The sequence below is a fragment of the Lissotriton vulgaris genome, chromosome 5 (assembly GCF_964263255.1).
Source record: "Lissotriton vulgaris chromosome 5, aLisVul1.2, whole genome shotgun sequence".
Classification (NCBI taxonomy): Eukaryota; Metazoa; Chordata; class Amphibia; order Caudata; family Salamandridae; genus Lissotriton; species Lissotriton vulgaris.
Genome location: NC_141693.1, coordinates 1,923,670,299 through 1,923,689,705, shown reverse-complemented (window position 1 = coordinate 1,923,689,705; position 19,407 = coordinate 1,923,670,299). Strand labels below are relative to the sequence as shown.

At 50.0% G+C, this 19,407-nt stretch overlaps 1 protein-coding gene across 1 annotated transcript in view; it reads right to left on the bottom strand.

Annotated features, from left to right (window-relative positions):
• LOC147717735 (complement C4-B-like) overlaps positions 1–19,407 on the bottom strand; it is a 643,152-nt gene that overhangs the window by 74,768 nt on the left and 548,977 nt on the right. The window contains exons 27-28 of the mRNA XM_086919877.1: positions 11,565–11,669; positions 7,189–7,357 (exon numbers count right to left, since the gene is read on the bottom strand). Of these exons, the coding sequence (XP_086776003.1) occupies positions 7,189–7,357; positions 11,565–11,669 (274 nt within the window). The remainder of the gene's footprint in view (positions 1–7,188; positions 7,358–11,564; positions 11,670–19,407) is intronic.

The window sequence follows — 19,407 nt, the reverse complement described above, 5'->3', positions numbered from 1 at the left end:
TTCCTCCGACTCTATGACTGCTCTGAATGTCTGCGACTGTGCCCCATATTTCCTCCTTGTCGTTGGGACCTGTGACCGCTCACCCATTGTTCTCAGTCACTCCCCCACCGAAGTAATCGCCACAGGGAGGCCGGGAATGGTGTCATCTCCGCCCTTGCCTGCGGCCAGGCCTCTCGGAACCGGAGCCACTGAAAGCGAGAAAGAGCGACAGCAGCCACATTCTTCACACCCTCAATATGTTGTGCCCTAAACTCAATGTTGGACTGGAAACCCACCTTGACTAGCTCTCTTAGTAAACTCAACACAAGGGGACATGTGGCCATCAGCCCGTTAATTGCCTGCACCACTGCCATATTATCCGACCAGAACACCACTTTCCTGTTTCCCAAAGTGTCCGGCCAAATGTGGAGAGCTACTAAAATGGGGAAGAGTTTCAGTACAGTGATGTTGGCTGTTATTTTCTTCCTACGCCAGGCATTCGGCCACTTCATCGCACACCACTCGTCTATTAAGATGACACCAAACCCCTCCCTGCCTGAGGCATCAGAAAAAAGGCAGAGTTCCATACAGGGCACAGGGCGAGGGAAATAGAAGGGGGGAGCAGTTTAACAAACGGCCATTCAAACAGCCCTTTCCTGGGGGACATGGGAGGGGACAACAGAGGGCAGGGTCAAGGCGTTTTAACTCTGGGACATGCAGACTATTTAATGGGGGTATCTGCACATGGGGCAGAGGATGCAAGTTTACGCACAACTGTAGCAAGTGCGGGCCCAGCACTCAGCCCTTACCTGCACAGCCAGCCAGGGTTTGCCCCCCGCTACCCAGGCAGGCAGAACAGATGCCCCGCGATAGGAAGGACAGTGACCCCAGCCTGACCACAACGTTAACAGAAAATGAGCTCCCCCCTCCAACAACCACCAGTGATAGGTGGTCATCTGGGAATAGCAAGGGCCCCTCCCCCGTCATCCTCCAGAATCTTCTCCCCCTACTGCGGCTGTATCCAATGGATAAGGACAGGTTACTACTAGCGGAAGGGTTTGTTGATGGTTTCACAATACCTTACAAAGGTCCTCTGGGGTGCAGGAATGCGTTGAACCTGAAATCAGCAAGAGAACTGCCGTGGGTGGTCGGGGAGAAAATCAGAAAGGAGGTGACCCTGGGCAGGGTGGCGGTACCATTCCCCAACCCCCCCTGGATCATTTCTTAGTGTCAAAGTTGGGAGTTGTGCCTAAAAAACAGCCAGGTGCTTATCACCTCATCCACCACCTGTCCTACCCCGAGGGCAACTCTGTCAACCACTGGCTGGAGGAAGGGCCCTGCTCGGTGTCATACTGCTCGCTGGATATGGCCATTGATTTGGTAAGAAGGACAGGAAAGGGGGCATGGCTGGCCAAGACAGATATCGAATCAGCCTTCTGCCTCCTGCCGGTCCACCCATCCAGTCAGCACCTGCTAGGGTTTAAGTGGGAAGGTGAATTCTTCTTTGACCACTGCATGCCAATGGGGTGCGCGGTATCCTGCGCATACTTTGAGGCGTTCAGTTCTTTCCTGGAATGGGCACTTTCCGCCACCCACGGCATAACGCAAGTAACACACTACTTGGATGATTTCCTGTTTTTTGGGCATGCAGGTACTCTGGAGTGCGCGGAAGGTCTGCGGGCTTTTGAGGCAATGGTGGGGCACCTAGGGGTTCCCCTTGCTCCAGGTAAGACCGAGGGTCCGTCGCAGGTCCTGACCTTTTTGGGCATCGAGCTGGACATTGTCAAGGGTGAGTCCAGGCTTCTGGTGGACAAGGTTTGTGATCTGCGTCAGGACATTCGGGCACTGTTGGGCAAGGAAAAAGTGACCCTGGGTGCTGCCCAGAGCCTCTTGGGCAAGTTGAATTTCGCTTCCCGGGTGATTCCAGCAGGCAGGGTATTTTCACGGAGACTGGCAAAAGCCACGGCCAATGTGAGCAAGAAACATTATTTGGTACGACGTGGTCTCGGCCTGAAGGCCGATCTGGAGATGTGGGCGGGCTTCTTGCAGGACTTCAATGGGACAGTCATTTGGAGGGCCCCTTGGGCGGGTAGCCAGGAACTCTGCCTTTTTTCTAATGCCTCAGGCAGGAAGGGCTTTGGTGTCATCTTAAGAGACGAGTGGTGTGCGATGAAGTGGCTGAATGCCTGGCGTAGGAAGAAAATAACAGCCAACATCACTGCAATGGAACTCTTCCCCATTATAGTAGCTCTCCACATTTGGCCGGACACTTTGAGAAACAGGAAAGTGGTGTTCTGGTCGGATAATATGGCAGTGGTGCAGGCAATTAACGGGCTGACGGGCACATGTCCCCTTGTGTTGAGTTTACTAAGAGAGCTAGTCAAGGTGGGTTTGCAGTCCAACATTGAGTTTAGGGGGCAACATATTGAGGGTGTGAAGAATGTGGCTGCTGACGCTCTCTCTCCCTTTCAGTGGCTCCGGTTCTGAGAGGCCTGGCCGCAGGCAAGGGTGGAGATGACACCATTCCCGGCCTCCCTGTGGCGACTACTTCAGTGGGGGAGCGACTGAGGACGATGGATGCGCGTTGACTGGCCTCAAAGACAAAGAAGAAATATGGGGCACAATTGCAGACATTCAGAGCAGCCATAGAGTCGGAGGAAGCAGGGGCTATGCCACTTGAAGAACAGGTGGAGGTCTTCGTGGTTTGGGCTAAGGACACCGGCAGGAGTCGTTCGTGGGTGTGTGGCCACCTGATCGTCTTGAAGCACGACGCCAGGCTCAATGGGTGCCAGGATCCCACAGCTTCATTTAAGGTCAGGGCGGCACTGAAAGGGTGGGCGAGGGAGGAAGTCAGGACCCCAGATGCCAGGGCGCCCATTGATTTCCCTTCCCTTCAAGGTATGATAGAGGTCGTGCCACTGGTTACTAACTCCCCCTTCGAGGCCAGGCTTTTTACAACAGCATTTTGCCTGGCTTTTTACGGGGCTCTCAGGGTCAGTGAGTTTGTCGCAAAATCCAAGACTGACACAACAGGGGTGGCTTTGGCCCTACAGGATGTTTGCGTGTCCGACCACCTGGTTCTTCGTATTCGGAGATCCAAGACAGATCAGGCGGGGCGGGGGACAACAATTGTATTACAGGCACTGGGGGACCCAAGGTACTGCCCCGTCACCACAGCTAGAGAATATTTGAAGATTAGGCCCGCCAACGCAGGACACTTCCTGGTACACGCAGACGGGGCACCCCTGACTAGGTTCCAGTTGGATCGCATCATGGCCGCTGCACTATCAAAGGCGGGGCATGCAAGCTCAGGAAAAAAAATTCTGAGCCACTCTTTCAGAATTGGGGCTGCCACAGCAGCATTCAAGGCAGGTATGGGGCCTGAGGGCGCCAATGGTGTCGGGCGCTGGCAATTCAATTGTTTCCAGCTGTACATTCGCCCATGAAGATGTGTAGAGTCATGTAGATGTAAAAATGTGTGTGGTGAAGAAATAATGTACATTCATGCTTGCAGTACTTCAAACATATTAAACAAATGTGACAAGATGGCGTCCTCCACCCCCTGTTTTCCATCAGATTGTCGGGTGTGGCTGTTGGGACACTCCTATATTGCCAGGTTGGCAGAGTGGGCAGCGCACAAGAATTGGTCCAAAGGGTTTGCGCGGACACAGTTTGTGTGGATAGGCGTCCCGGGGATGAGATGGAGCAGTGCAAAGAACAGCCTAAAACAGTGTCTGGCTATTGGGGGGCCCCCGCCCGATGTACTTATAATCCATTTGGGGGGCAATGACTTGGTCAGCACGAGGAGGAGGGCACTGATACAAACCATGCAATCTGACATCGGGGCACTCAGCAACAAACTTGGGTCATGCAACATCTTTTGGTCAGAGATCGTTCCACTGAGGGAGTGGTGGGGGCAATTCCACAGCGGCGGTGGAACATTCACGTAAGAGAGTGAACAGGGCTATGCAGAAGTTCATGGAACGCATGGGCTTTGGGTTCATAAGGCATGCACTGATACAGGCGAAAGTGGAAGGCTATTACGAGAAGGACGGTGTGCACCTGTCCAAGGTTGGGATGGACAGGTTCCTCCTTGATGTGCAAGATGCTTTGAAAGCGGTAGGGTGTAAGTGAGGGGCAGAAGTGGGGGGCTCTGTCATCGACGATAGCCTCCTCCAGAGCTGTGGCGGAGTTACAGGGCGATCTGGAGGCAGACTGGTACAGTAAGGGTACCTCTGCGGCAGACTTGTACAGTAAAGGTACCTCTGCCTGGCACAGTAAGGGTGCCTGAGCCATGGACCTGGAGATGCAAGGAGCTTCCGGGAAAACTGCGACGGCACCCCGTTAGTCCTTCGGGCGATTGGGGGGCCTGACCAACCGGGGTGTGCCAGACCACGCTCCGCCCTGAAAGGGGCAGGAGTATAACGCATGATCACGTGAATCCAGAAGGGGATCAACAAAGGTGCTGCTCTGTCTGGGCATCGACCCACCTTGCTGGCCGGCTCTCAAGGCGGGCGGGGCAGCAAGGGGCTGCCTGCCCTGGATCGTCCATAAGCTAACCCACAGAGATAAAAGCATACTTTTGTTGTATGAAAATAAAACTGCAGCAGTTCTTTACCCACAAGCAATGTGTCCTGTGCAGTCATTACGGAAGTATGTAAGTGTTGGGGAGCGGATGACGGTGTGGGCACTATGCCGCTGCCCGTGTCCCCCACAGGGGGACATTAGCAGGGCAGCCTTCTAGTTCCCACTAGTCAGAGCCCCCCCTCCCCTCCCTCAGCCCTCGGAGAAGGGGAGTCTCTGGCAGCCCCATGGCCCCTCCCCCGGCCACAGGCAGCCTCTGACGCGCCTCCAGGGGAGGGAGGGCCTTGGGGGGCAGGCCGGGTATTTAGGCCTGGGCAGCCCCACAATCGACCTCTTTGCCGGTCGTTGCTGCCCCGCCTGCTGTGCTGCACCCTCCCTATCCTCGTACCCAGCAGCAGGGCAGGTGGCTTACATCTTGAATGTTTTAATGTTTCTTTTGTGTTGCAGACGGAGTTACAGGGCGATCTGGAGGCAGACTGGTACAGTAAAGGTACCTCTGCGGCAGACTGGTACAGTAAGGGTACCTATGCCTGGCACAGTAAGGGTGCCTGAGCCACGGACCTGGAGCTGCAGGGAAATCCGGGGAAACCGCGGCGGCGCCCCGTTAGTCTTTCGTGCGGTTGGGGGGCCTGACCAATCGGGGGTGTGCCAGACCACGCTCCGCCCTGAAAGGTGCGGAAGTATAATGCATGATCACATGAATCCAGAAGGGGATCAACAAAGGTGCTGCACTGTCTGGGCATCGACCCACCGTGCCAGCTGGCTCTCAAGGCGGGCGGGTCAGCAAGGGCTGACTGCCCTGGATCGTCCGTAAGCTAACCCACAGAGATAAAAGCATACTTTTGTTGTATGAAAATAAAACTGCAGCAGTTCTTTACCCACAAGTAATGTGTCCTGTGCAGTCATTACGGAAGTATGTAAGTGTTGGGGAGCGGATGACGGTGTGGGCACTATGTTTGTTGTATGATTTAATGGCAAACGTTTTCTGGCCTCTAAGTGCCAAGCGAGAACCCTGGCTCGGATTGCCCTATTAACTTTTTGGCGCGCCCACCTCTAGGTACCACTGCCCCCACGCGTGTCTGCAGCTGCCCGTCAGTGGCTACGTGCGCTGGTCAGTTCGCCCTAAAACCGATGTATTACAGTGCAGATGTTTCCTTTTCACAAAACTATTAATTGGAGTGTGAGTGTCGCATGTTGCCAAACTTCGCAGCTTTGCTGCTGTAACAACGGAGACCCGAGGGAATGGTTGCAGCTACAAAGGCGTTTTTTCAAAAGAGCAAATTAAACTGCTCCCTGAAGCTGTCCTGACTCCCTCCAGCATTAAGTTAAAGCCATTTGCTTTGCTGTACAATACAATCAGCAAAGCAAATGGCTTTAACTTAATCAAAGGCGAGACCTATTGCATTTTCAATGCTTGTTTCACATTGTCATGAAATAGCTCTCTGATTTAGTTTTCACCCATTATTTGATACAGAACACACCCACCTCCAGTTTGGAAGGCAAGCTGGCATTTTTGCCCAAAACTATATATCTACCAGATGCATCACTGACAGGGACAGATACTGTTTCAAGTAAGGCAAATATGAATGACGTACAACTTGATGACGTTTTCAATAAACTTTTGCAGTTTATCAATAGAAGGTTGTCAGAAAAGATTGTCTTCCCTCAGATAGTTCAGGATGGGTGCTCCTTTACCACCGCGATGGAGAGGATTGATCTCTATCTCTGTTTTATTTCCCCAGTTTTCTCATTCATTGTGTAAGTCTGTCTGTGTAGATCACCAAAGCACCTTTGTGCATTTTCATCTTTTTGGTTAAATGTTCCTGCGGTTGATTGGCTCCTTCAATTTCCACGCCCTTCAGCTCATTGCAAGAAAGACTATGTTACAGTAAGCCTGCTCCCGGTGAAGTTGCTTGCATGACATTGAATGTTTTCTACTTTGCTTGTCATTGGTGTCTGATGTTTGCAGATGAAACTGGATTTCTTCAAGGTTTGATTAGGTAAGTGCTTTCTGACTGCTTCTTAGACACACCATAGGCTGCCACTGGACACTGTTAAGACTATTCTTCATTTTTCTACCACCGGCTGCTGCTCAAAGTGGTCTGTACCTTTGTCCCGATGAAGACTTCCCAAACCATCTACCAGGGCCGAACACGTACATCACTGAAGAATTACAGTTTTAAATTGAGCCCAGTGGAGTAAGTAACTCCTATTCAAACAGGCAGATGTGGACATCTTGTACAGTCGCAACAATAAGCACCACAGACAGAACTTTGGCTGTGTATCTTTGTCTCATATCTATTTTTATAATTTGCACTTTTAAAACCCACAAGCAATGCACGGTCAGTGCACATTTCTACAGTCGAACCTTTGCTGTCTAGTATTGATAATGTGATCCTGTAAATGAACTTGCCCACCTTGTGTCTATAAATATATACAAATATGGAATGTTATATTCAAAACATTATGTAATGACTATCATTGTCCTTGGGTGTTGACTGGTTGAGCGTTTCTATTCTTAGGTCTTAGTTATTTGTAGAAGGCAGGCAGCGTGTGCAATGTGGCCACTCTCTCAGTCAGTCCCCCCTCATCTACTTACCGCTGTGGTGGCAGTGGGCTACTCACCATTGGTCTTTGTGGCGAAGTCCATCAGGTAGCTGTTGGCCTCCTTCTTGGCGCTATCGCTGTCTGACACCAAAGTCAGGGCATAGGCCGAGATGGCGACGGTGTAAGCGCGCCGCAAGGTGGGCAGCATCTGTTGGAGGTACTCGGCCGCCCTCTCAATGCTCAGCCTCTGCAGAGGATGGAAAGAAGAATAGGGCACAGTGTAGGGCGAGGCTCCCATACTGGTACTCATAGTACAGAGGAAACTGGATGGGTTGTATGGGATGTAGGATGGAAAAACATAATCAAAGATACATTTTCAGAAGAGAATTAGACAAGAGAAAAAGCTGATCAAGAAAAGGCAGCATCAGTGCTACACCTGCATTGCTCACATCATAGCAGATCAGGCCGCTGTGGAATCAGCAGTTGCCCTGGCAGTGCAACTGGGGGTCCAGTTCCGTCTACACAAGGAGCCACCAGGAACCCTGACAGCGCGCGCAACATCAATGTCCACCATCAGCCGTACAAAAGAGTATTAAGAAGGAACAACCTCCATACATATCACACTCAAACATACTAAGTGACAATAAACTTCCTCAAATTTAGTCTGGCAAAGGACAAATACTTGATTACCAAGGATGCACTCTGAAAACAGGCGTCAAATACTGTGATTCTGCCGCCAGGGCCCACCATGATGTGCATCTGGCTTCACCCTAGGCATCTCTGAATTAAACAACAACTCACCCTCCTGCTCAAAGGCACAAAATGTCATTCCACTCTGACCATTGTGGGCACTCGTTCAAGAACTCTGGGTCAGAAGGTGATTTTGAGCACTCTGATTGTGGGTCAATGCAATACTCGTTGTTCTAGAAAGGACTATACACACGACAGCAAGATTTGTGGCTGCTGCTCTTCGGTTGTCGCAACACTAACAAACCAAGCCAAGTACTTGCTGTCTCAGACACTCAAGATAACCCTGAAGGTCCTCTGCATCAGACACAGCTCTACAGAGGTACCCTACTGAACGTAGGACACAAATTCAAGAACTGCAGCCATAGACAAAACAAACCCCAAAGTAATGTGACTGACATCTCACTTCTGCAGAGAACAGACCAAACATCAAGCCTTCCAAAGAAGAGCATCCACACCAGCCTGAAATGAATTCCTACTGTTCATCCACCACAGAAGCACGCCGCCCGCTCCCTGGTGACTGACGCACACAGGTGAAAACATCTGGGACTTCAGGTGAAGGTTTGTTTGGGCCACAATGAATGCCATCGTCAAGCTCCTGTTCCCTTCTGCTATCAGTGTGCGTTGCTTTCCAATGACCAGTTTAAAATTTGAAAACACCCGAGGAGGGGATTGGGTAGTTCTTTCGGGGGGCTACAGCTACATATGAAACTCAGCGGTGTGAAAGGGACCAATGGACAATTTAGGAAGATGGAGCAAAGGTGGTCTCGCGTTTAGGGAATATGACGAACTCTACAACAGACTGGTGACTTTCCAAGACTGTAGGGCTTGAAAAGTGGCGGCCACATGTCAAATAATTTGTTTAACGGGTGATCAGGGTTGGAGAAATGTCAGCTCAGTGTCCGGTTATTTCTGCGGCATTAGCATCATACACTTGGAGCCACTGCTCGCTTTAAATAGCCATGCTTACAGAAGAGGTTATTAGAGAAGGTGGAGTTTCTTGTTATGAAGGCGCGCACACAAATATAAGCACCAAAGCACAGTCTGATTTAATATATGCAATTCTCCTACGTCTAATGACACTTCTGGCTGTCTCCTGGTCAGAGGTTTTCCCCAGGCAGGCTTCTCCTCCCTGGCCTGGTCTGGTGGCAAAACTGCTTCACATCTTTATCCCCTGGCTTTCTCTTCCCTGATCCACCACAACTCTGTATTTTGTTATTATTTGGGAACATAGAAGAAGTTAGAAGTTAAAATATTTATTAAGCGCACGATTACCAGGCGGTTCCTTGGCGCTAGGGATGCAGACCCAGGAGAACAGGGGGAGGGCGCTAGAGCGGGAAGGCTTGTGAGAAAAGTAGGGTCTTCAGCGCTTTGCGAAACTCAAGGTAGGAGGCCGAAGACCTAATGGTGAAGGGGAGGGCGTTCCAGAAGGTGCGGGCAAGGACAGAGAACTTCACGCCCCTGGATTTTTTCTTCCTAAAACGAGGAACAGAAAGGAGGGACTGGGTGGAAGAGCACAGCTCTCTACTAGGAATGTAGACTTTAATTTCGGAATTGATGAAAGCTGGAGCGGTTCCGGCGCGAGCCTGGAAGGTCGTACAGCCCATCTTGAAGAGGGCGCGTTCCCGGATGGGGAGCCAGTGCAAGGCTTTAAGTAGGGGAGTGACGTGATGGAATTTAGAAAGACCAAGAATGAGACGGGCAGCTTGGTTTTGGACCAGTTGAATGCGCCGGAGGTCATAAGCAGGAACCCCATTGTACAAAATGTTGCCATAGTCCAGGCGTGACAAGACCATGGCCAAAATAATCAGTTTGAGAGCAGAAAAGGAGAAAAACCGGGATATCTTGTGAATAGTACGAAGGGTCAGACAACAAGATGAAACCACTGAACTAATCTGGGAATGGAGAGTGAGGTGTTTATTGAGTGTTATCCCATGTGTCCTGACTGAAGGGGAGGGTGAAGGAGGGGTACCCATGGAAAGGGGCCAAAACAATGGGGTCCCTGATGCTGGCCGCCTCGATACGGGTGAGAAGGATGGAATGATCAACCGTGTCAAAGGCGGCAGACATACAAGGAGGACCAGTGCCTGGGGCAAGTTAACATCCGTCCCCTCTCTGAGTTTGTCCATAACGGAAAGGACTGCCTTTTCGGTGGAGTGGAATGGACGCAAGCCCGCCTGACAGGGGGCTAAGCTGCTGCTATCCTCCACAAATGCGCTAAGGCCTTTAGTGATGTGGCATTCTTGGACTTTGCCCAAGAACGGAAGAAGGGATATTGGACGGTAGTTGGGGAGGGAGGAAGGATCGGCACCAGGCTTCTTTAGAATAAGGATTATGGTTGTTGATTTGTGGAGGTCTGGAACAATGCTCTGTGCCAGAGAGTCATTGAGAAAAGTAAGAGGGGCAGAGGGCAAGCCAAAAAGATCTCCCTCAAGACATGTGCAGGGCAGATGTCAGAGGGGGAACCTGACTTGACCTTGGCAATCAGAGGCAAAAAGGTTTCCCTAGTCAGGGGTATTTGGTCCAGATGAAACAGATTGGGCGGAGGTTGGAAATCAGTGAAGGAAGGGGAGGGCAGTGGAATCTTAGACCTAATAGCAACGATTTTCTCAATAAAATAATCATTGAGAGAATCACAGAGGGATAAGTGCTGGAGGGCTGCTGTTATCCTGAGATTTCCGTGTATATTGATACTTTTTTCTACATATCAACCCTTTGTACAGCACTTTTACGTGCAATTAAAGGGCCTATTTCAACCAGTACAGAGACCAACCTCTCAGATGCGCGTTAATTCGTCTCTAAATGCCATCCCTGAAGTTTTCAGAGCAATGCTAGCGTCTGAACTGGGAGAGACCAGTGAGTTGAGGATGGTTTGAACCCTAATAGGGGATGACAACTGTGTTTAATTTCTCAGGTCATTAAGAGGCACGGCCTGACATTTTTGTGTTATGTGTCACTAATGTTCATATTGGAAATCACTCACTCTGGTACTGTCTCTCCTAGTGTGGATTCAAAACGAACACCTGGCCTGCCCTGCATCTCCACTGCCCTCTGCACCTGCTGGAGAAGGTTGTGATCTTTCCCTGTTTGGAGTTTCTGGAGATTCGTTGAGGTTCAGGCCCTGCTCTTTGGTGTGAAATGACACAATGTTTTAGTTTCTGAGAGGTTAAATAGAGACAAGCAAATGATCAGAGACCTTAATATCAGGAGAACCCAGGGATATCTAATCGTGCAGCACCAGACTGCAGTGATCTGGTAGCAACCTGGCTGGAGGACTTGAACACGGTCATGTCATGTGGACATGTCTAGTCCTGTGCACTCTACACAATGCATGGCACTTGTGCAGATGATGTGCTTGCCAGGCGGAAGCGTCAATCACCCAATCATCTCATGCTCAAGCTAGCATTCCACACAGCCAATCAACAGGCGCTCTACTGTGCCTGAAACATTTCAGCCAATCAGTGGCCTCCTCAGCAGCCACCTTGGCCGCCTCTTGGACTCACCTCTCAGACAGGTCCTCGCTGTTAGACAGGCAGCGCCTTAACATTACTAGGACGCTGGAGGGTGGAGTAAAATACAGACAGTGAAAGATGTCACACCTTGGAGCTAGATAGAGAAACATTCACACGCAAAACAGAGAGAGCCAAGCATAGGTTGAGCAGAGGAAGCTGGTTTGCCAGGCTCAAGGGGGCTGCAATGTTACCTACCACTTTGCTCTTGTCTGGTCCCTGGTGGACGTCCATTGTGTGGTGCAGAGCGATGGTCACAAACGCAGTGAGGGCCACCTCACCTTCCAAGCCTCCCACGCCGCCCTGAAACAAGTCAACAAAGCACTCAACATTGGATCTGGAGGAACAAAGCTCATAACAGTGGCAGCCCAGAAGGGAGTAGAGTGTTCGGTTGTATGGCGTTACAACACGGGCGTTTACCCGGCATGCCATTACAACGCGGGGATTACAACGAAAGTCGTTACAACGACTTTGCTGGAGGGCGCTAGTTTGTGGAATAGTTTAATTTTCTATTCCAACTCTAGCCCACGTTGACAGTAGGGAAGGTGTTGGATAGAAAATGTGACTATTCCCTATTAAACAGCGCCCTCCAGCGAAAGTCGTTGTAACGACTTTCGCTGTAATCCCTGCGTTGTAATGGCATTGCGGGGTAATCCCCGCATTGTCATGGCTGTTCACTGAGTGTACTGAGGGCCCAAGATACAGTTTTGGAAGGGTGGGACTTTAGGTATACCCTTTCTTTAACCTCATAGCTGCTATGGAACGTCCAGATCCAGTGCTGGACGTTCCATTGCGCAGGTGCAGTTCGAACGTTCAACGGCCGACGGCAGCACTACGGAGGTAGTGGTGCCGTTGGCCGGTGAACGTGCGCAGCACTTAAGGGGTTAATCCTAGAGGTTGAGAAAAAAATGAACCATCAATTTTGGCAGAGTAAATAATTTAAAATAGTGTAATTTTGAAGCTGGCATCTTCCTCGTCTCAGAATGTATTAGACTGCTTGTTACGATAAACGGCAGCCAATCTCTAGATTGTGTTTCTTTAAAAAACAGGGAGTAAACCCACAGCCAAGAGCTCTTATTATAACTTTGGAGCCCATCTGTGCCGCCAGATATGGGGTCCGGATAGGGAGCAACCCTTGATGAAGCCTGCACCAAGGTTGGTGTGTGAGGGTTCTCTTTTCTATAAGAGAAACACAATCTAGAGAGAGGAAATTGTTTTTCCTATTTGTAAAGCACTTTCTAACTATATGCCCAGATTCTATGTCAGGACCAGAGGCGAGGATTATGCTCATTCTTTCTTCACTTTAATATGACCAATTTCATACAGCAGCTTTTCCAAAACAACATTTAACAACTACATTTCCCAAAAGGCTCTAGGTAGTCCTTTCACAGTGTTCATAGCTCTCATCCAATAAACCTCTCTGCCACCTCCTGCACTCACTCTTTCTTTGCTGCTTGGCACCTGGAGTTAAGTGCTTTTCTCTGTTTTCCTTAACTGTGTGTTTTGGCATCGTGTATTCATTCTGGGGGTATCTGTGCCTTGCATTGCGCATTTACATGTTTTTCTCCTCACAGATTCCCTCATGACCGTGGGAACGCACAGCGCTCCTTACGCGGTTTGCTCTCCCGTCAGGTAGAGGCCGCGGTGCGGTCCCCTGCCCTCTAGAGGGCCCTGTGGGGGTGCCGCGACTTGTTGGCCGTGGAGCGCGTTTAAGTCAGAGAAGCTGAATCACGGTCCTATAGGCTGGTACTGTCCGCATCTGTGTGTGCTGCCTGAATCGCCCAGTGCTGCTGGGTCTGTACTGTTGCCCGTTTTCAGGTCGGTAGCGGTGCGGTGCACCAGGGGTTTCACTCCTCATGCCCTGTGGCTGCAGTGTTTGGCCTCTGTGCCATTATTATTGCGGACACCAGACACAGGCAGTTCTTGATCCCCCTGTTACCTTGTGGGTGTTTTGGTGTTCTGGGGTTGAATCTGTGCCTCTGGCCTCCATATTTCGCTGAGAACACCCAGCCCCTAATATCTCACGCGCTGCGTGTGTGCTCCTTGGTTTTTTTTTGCCTCAGCTCATAGTGCCCTACTTAATATGGAGCGGGAGTATTATGAGGAGGAAAACTCTCTCTTATCTACAGTGGGAGATTGATTTTTATGAGGCTATCTATAACTCTATTTATAGGGCAGTCACTGTGCTGATGACACCTATGGAACAGCGCCTGGCCGACAAGGTTGAGCAGTTATGCGCAAAAGTAGGACAACCTCTTCCTGCTACCCCTACAGTGCTGGCTGGAGAGCTAGCAGCAGACCAACATAGCGGTGAAGGCCCCCTCCCCCTAAAAAAAAGTGCGACGTGGGGGTAGATAAAGACGCATTTGATTGCCTTAAGCAGGCCTTTTTGGACCAGACTACGCCTATTGTACTTCCCCAAGAGCCAGTTCCCCCGAGTTCAGACCTGCAGCCGGCTTCACCTCAGACTCAGTAAGGGGACTCCCCTGATGGGTCGGATGATGAAGCAGGTTCCTCCATGTCTTGGCGACCGTTGAGCTCTACTGAGCCTCGGAAGACGGGTATTGCTAATATGTTAGACCCTGATGATATCGTACATCCTTGGTCGGCGGAGTGGGTTCCCGCCGAGAAGGTGGCCCCGTATGTAGCGTCCCGCCTCAGGAAGCCGTTAGAGAACGAGGCCTGGAGTAGGTTACGAGCTGAGTGTCCCCGCTCTAACTTGGAGGGAAAAGTAGCCCTTAGCCCCGATATAGAAGCGAAAATGCCTAATTTCCTGGCTAAGTTTATTAAGGACCCCAAAAAAGGGATAGACCGGTCCTGGTGTGCTTGTCAGGACAAGCTGTTGAACGCCATTGGTCCTATGTCGAAGACACTGGACATGGCGGAGGAGGCCCGTAGTTCTGGTTCATTGATTAACCCGGAGGAGTGATCTGCTTTATGGGCAATGCAAACTGCGCCTTCTCGACAGAGCGGTGTAAGTCCCTTTTAATCAAAGTTGACCCCAAGCTAGGCAACCTGGCCTGCTCGGATGCAGGAGCGGTTGCTCACAGAGGTTTATTCGGCAAGCCCTTCATTAAGGAGCTGGGCAAGTTTGTCGCCACATTTACTTCCCTGGCTAAAGCCCAGGCAAACATAAAAAGGGTTTTCACCCTCTGGTTTTCCGAGGGGTCGGTCAGAGCAGGGGCCGTCCGTCCGGCCACTTTAAAAACCAAAACCCCCAGAGCAGGGGGTAAGGCTCCGGATGTGGGCAGTACCAAACGGACCAGCGTTTTAACAACTTTTACCCAACCAGAGGGCAATACTTCAGAGGCCGCGGAGGATACAATGGCGGCAACAACAGAAAAGTCAACGGTGAATGTTTTGCCCGCTGCACAGTTGAAAGTTGGGGGCAGGCTGGCGCAATTCTTCCCCACCTGGGAAGCACTTACAGGGGACGCTTGGGTTCTCCAGACTGTGCAGGGATTCCAGATATAGTTTTATGGCTCCCCCGCCAGGATGTCTGACCTCGTCCAATAGTTTTTTGCTCATCCAATGCAGTCATGGTAGACGAGGAGGTGGACGATCTCCTACGCAAAGGGGTGGTATGCCGTATGGAGGTTCACCCTGGGGGCTTCCTCAGCAACATCTTTTTAGTAGACAAACCCAACAGGGGGCGGAGGCCGGTCATCAACCTTCAAGAGTTCAACGAGTGGCTGGTGTACAGGCACTTCAAAATGGAGGGCATTCATCTGCTCAGAGACGTCCTCCTGCCACTCGATTGCATGGTGCGACTTGACCTGAAGGATGTGTACCTGGGGGTCCCGATATTTCCGCCACACTGACGGTACCTTCAGTTTCTCTGGTGCGGTCAAGCTTACGAATTTCTGTCTCTCCCGTTCGGGCTTTCGTCTGCCCCGTGGTGCTTCACCAAGGTTCTCAAGACGGCGGTGGAATACTTGAGGGTGCACAGAGTACGCTTGATTGTCTACTTGGACGATATTCTCATTTTGGCCCAATGCCCTTTGCAGCTGCGGGTTCAACTACGGATGGCAGTGTCTTTGCTTCAGGACTTGGGTTTCATGATCAACGGGCAGAAATCCCTTCTGGTCTCGACGCAGAAAGCGTTTTTTCTGGGGTTCGATATAGACTCCACCTCGGCGTCACTCAGTCTGCCTTCCAGGAAAGTGGTGAAGATTTGTCATGAGATCCGTCAAACCCTAGCAAAGCAGAAGACTTCTCTGCACTAGATTGCACATCTGGTGGTGTCTGTTTTCGGCCTCTGTTCAAGCAATCTTCCCAGGCCTATTGCACTATCGGGCCCTTAAGTGCTTGAAAGCACACCATTTGCAGAGAGGCCTGACGTATTCCCAGGTGGTGCCTCTGACGGACGAAGTGAAGGAAGAATTGGAGTAGTGGATAGCGCACATGAAGGCCTGGCTTGGAAGAGCTATCTTCAGTTCCGCTCCGGACCTGGTGATAGTCTTGGATTCCAGCCAGGCAGGCTGGGGAGCGCGGTGTGGGGATTTCTCCACAGGCGGAAGTTGGTCTACTCAAGAGCAATGGCTTCATATCAATTGTCTAGAGCTTTTGGTAGGCTCCTTTGCAGTCTGTTGCTGGACCAAGGACCAGAACCAAGCCTCAGTGCTCCTGAAAATGGACAATGTGTCGGCGGTCAGGTATATCAATCATCTGGGCGGCACGCGGTCTAAAGTCTTGGTGAACATAGCAATAGTGCTGGCTACCCGTCAATAAGAGAATCACTTTCCGACTGCTAACCCACGCACACAAATCACTCTACGACATCGGACCAGAATGCCTCAACTCACGACTGTCCTTCTACACCCCCCCCCCCGCCAACTACGTTCTTCCAGCCAAGCCCTCGCCACTGTACTTCGCATCAACAAGACCACCATGGGAGGCAGATCCTTCTCATACCTGGCTGCTAAAACATGGAACCCACTCCCCGCGTACCTTCGCCTCACCCAGAACCACCTAGCATTCAGAAAGCAACTTAAAACGTGGATATTTGACAAGTAATCCTCCTCCCCTTTCTAAGCGCCTTGAGACCCTCTGGGTAGGTAGTGCGCTATATAAATTCTCTGACTTGACTTGACTTGACTCTCAGTCTGCAGGAGCGTTGGGGGCCTTTCTCCATCGACCTCTTTGCATGTCCCCTCGACTGTCAACTTCCCCGGTTCTTCAGTAGGAGACCTGACCTGCAGGCGGTGGAGACGGATGTGTTCACTCAAGATTGGAGTCAGGAGACTCGGACGGCGGCCCTGGTTCGCAGACAGAGAGCCTCCGTGGTTCTGGTAACGCCGTTCTGGAGGTCCCAAGTTTGGTTTCCGGTTCTACTGGAACTTTCTTGGGATTCTCCAATCCGAATCCACCATACTCTCCTCCTCCTGACGAATCTGGAGGGTATTCTCACCAGTTGGTGGTAGACGGATCACTTCAGCTCATGGCCTGGCGGATTACAGGCAACGGTTGAGACTGCCAGGCCTTTTGGAGCACGCTAAGCTCCTACTCTCCAGAGCCTGGGCGTCCAAAAGATACAAATCGGCTTGGACGCAATGGGTATGTTGGTGTATGCAACGGGAAGTGGATCCTGTGGTTGCAGATTTGACGCATGTTCTCAATTATCTGGCGAGCCTAGATAAAAAAGGCTTGGCGTGTAGGTCGGTAAACACAGTTTGAACGGCTATTTCAGCGGGACACGCTCCATCGGATGGAGCACCCCATGGAGAACACCCTTTTGTTTGCAAACTTCTCAGGGGCATTCGCTTATTGTTGCCTTCTGAACCCCGCTATTCAGTCCTTTGGGATGTTAACCAGGTGTTGAATTTGTTGTTGTCTTGGCAGCCTAACCGTTCCTCTCGAGGAAAGAAGTGTCAGCTAAGTTGGCAATGTTGCTCAGCCTGGTGTCATGCAGGAGGGTCTCGGACGTCCGAGCTCTGGATATTACAGCAAGAATTTTTACCTTCACGGTGAGTAGACGTACTAAACCCAACACCTGCACAATCTCTTACCCTGCTTTTGGGGAATCACCAAAGCTCTGTGTAGTTCAATGCCTTAAAGCCTATGAGGAGGCCACGGAGGAAGCCGGCCCTCCGGGCGAGCAGCAACTCCTGATAGCCCTTAGGAAGCCGTTTAAGGCAGTTTCACCTCCCACTATAGCCTGCTGGGTGCGGTGGGTCATGCAAGAGGCGAGCATCAATACGTGAGCTTTTGGTGCACATTCAGCATGAGGGGCGATGGCTTCGAAAGCATTCAGCCTAGGCACTCAGTTTGAGGACCATATGAGAGCAGCAGATTGGTCATCGGATTCTACTTTTAAAAAGCTTTATTTTAAGCCAGAGTTGAATGTGGCTCAGATGGTAAACGATAAGCTTTGAAGGAGCATAATCCTCGTCTCCGGTCCTGACATAGAATAGAAATTTGCCTAGCCTACGAGAAGGTAAGTTTCAATTCTATTAAGGACGCGAAGGCGAGGATTATCCCTTCCCGCAAGCTCGCTGGTTGCGGTCCCACCCCGGATAGAAGTAAGTAATCCTTTTAATTTGGATAAGGGGTCATATGATAATGCTAAGTTGGTCTCTTTCAGGACTTAACATGGTCTTTACATTGTGGTCTATACTGTGCTGATGTTTACAGTCCCTTTTTATGCTGCAATGTTGAATATGAAGTTTGGACGGTGATAGTTCCTTGGCTGATCAGTGTTGTTTGTTTCAAGGAATGATAATTTGAAGCAGGATGCGTGAGCAGGAGAGAGTCCCTCCAGCGAAGAAAGAGGAAGTGCAGAAGGTGTCACTGAGGTTTATTGGATGAGAGCCAGGAACACTGGGAAAAGACTACCTAGAGACTGTTGCTTTTTCTCTTCCTGGACTTTTGGGAAATGTAGTTGTTAAATATTGTTTGGGAAAAGCTGCTGTATGAAATTGGTTATATTAAAGCGAAGAAAGAATGAGCATAATCCACGTCCTTAATAGAATTGAAACTTACCTTCTCGTAGGCTAGGCAAATTTCTATTCTTAGGTCCGGATTGTTCATGCAATATCTTTGGATTCCTATGTAGGAGGATACAATCTTTGGAGACCCCTACATTATTTTTGTACTCCTTATGATAAACAGGAGCAGAGGAAATCCAAAAACAGCAACACACAGAGGCCAGACAGGAAGTCCGATTCAGATACAGTGGCCCATCTAGCTGTGTACTGGCACAGGGGATGAATTGAAAAGTCCCTCATGCAGGGCTTTGGTACAAATGGAAGGGCTCAAGAGTATTCCAAAAGCTGTAATGGGTAGAGTTTCAGATGTTATGTCACACACATGGAATGGAGTACAGTAGAACGGCCCACGATAAGGAAAACATTGACTGCTCTTTTTTAAGCACCTCTCAAAGGCTAACAGTGTGCTGAACAATATGAATAGCAACCAGGTCAGTACAACAACATATAACATTGTAGAATCAAAATTGATTAAATGAAATAAAATTCATTATGCAATTTACATCAATACAAAACGAAAACAAAGATTGCCAAGCAAGAACCAGGAATCCTACCCTAAAGCACAGAATGTTCAAACAAAAATGCTCTAAAGAACGTCTGAGGGAAGGAGATGCGAATTCAGGAGCCTTACAGAGCAAGCGAACAAACTCGATAGGCAGAGTAAGATTTTAGAAAATGGAGATATTACGACAGATGGGGAGCTTGCAGTTTCTGGAGATCGGAGGCTTGCAGAAAGATAGGAGCTTTATGAGAAAAGCATGTGAGTTTGACTTGAATGTGAGCCCCTAAAGCCAACCAAGGTAGGGATTTAAGTAACATTTCCACTGTCCTGACATGTTGTGGTGCAAAGTCGTCGACTTTGGACGATTTGTACATGTGTGTTACACCCATGTCAATATGTAATGACTAGCCCATAGTTAATCATTACTAGGGCCAGATGAATTTTGTGTAACACAGGTGTAATTAGCATCACTTCTGTAATTTCGCATTACTCTTGTTACGCTAAATTATCAAAATGAAACTATCTCTACAAAAGTTTACTGCAAATCTGACTC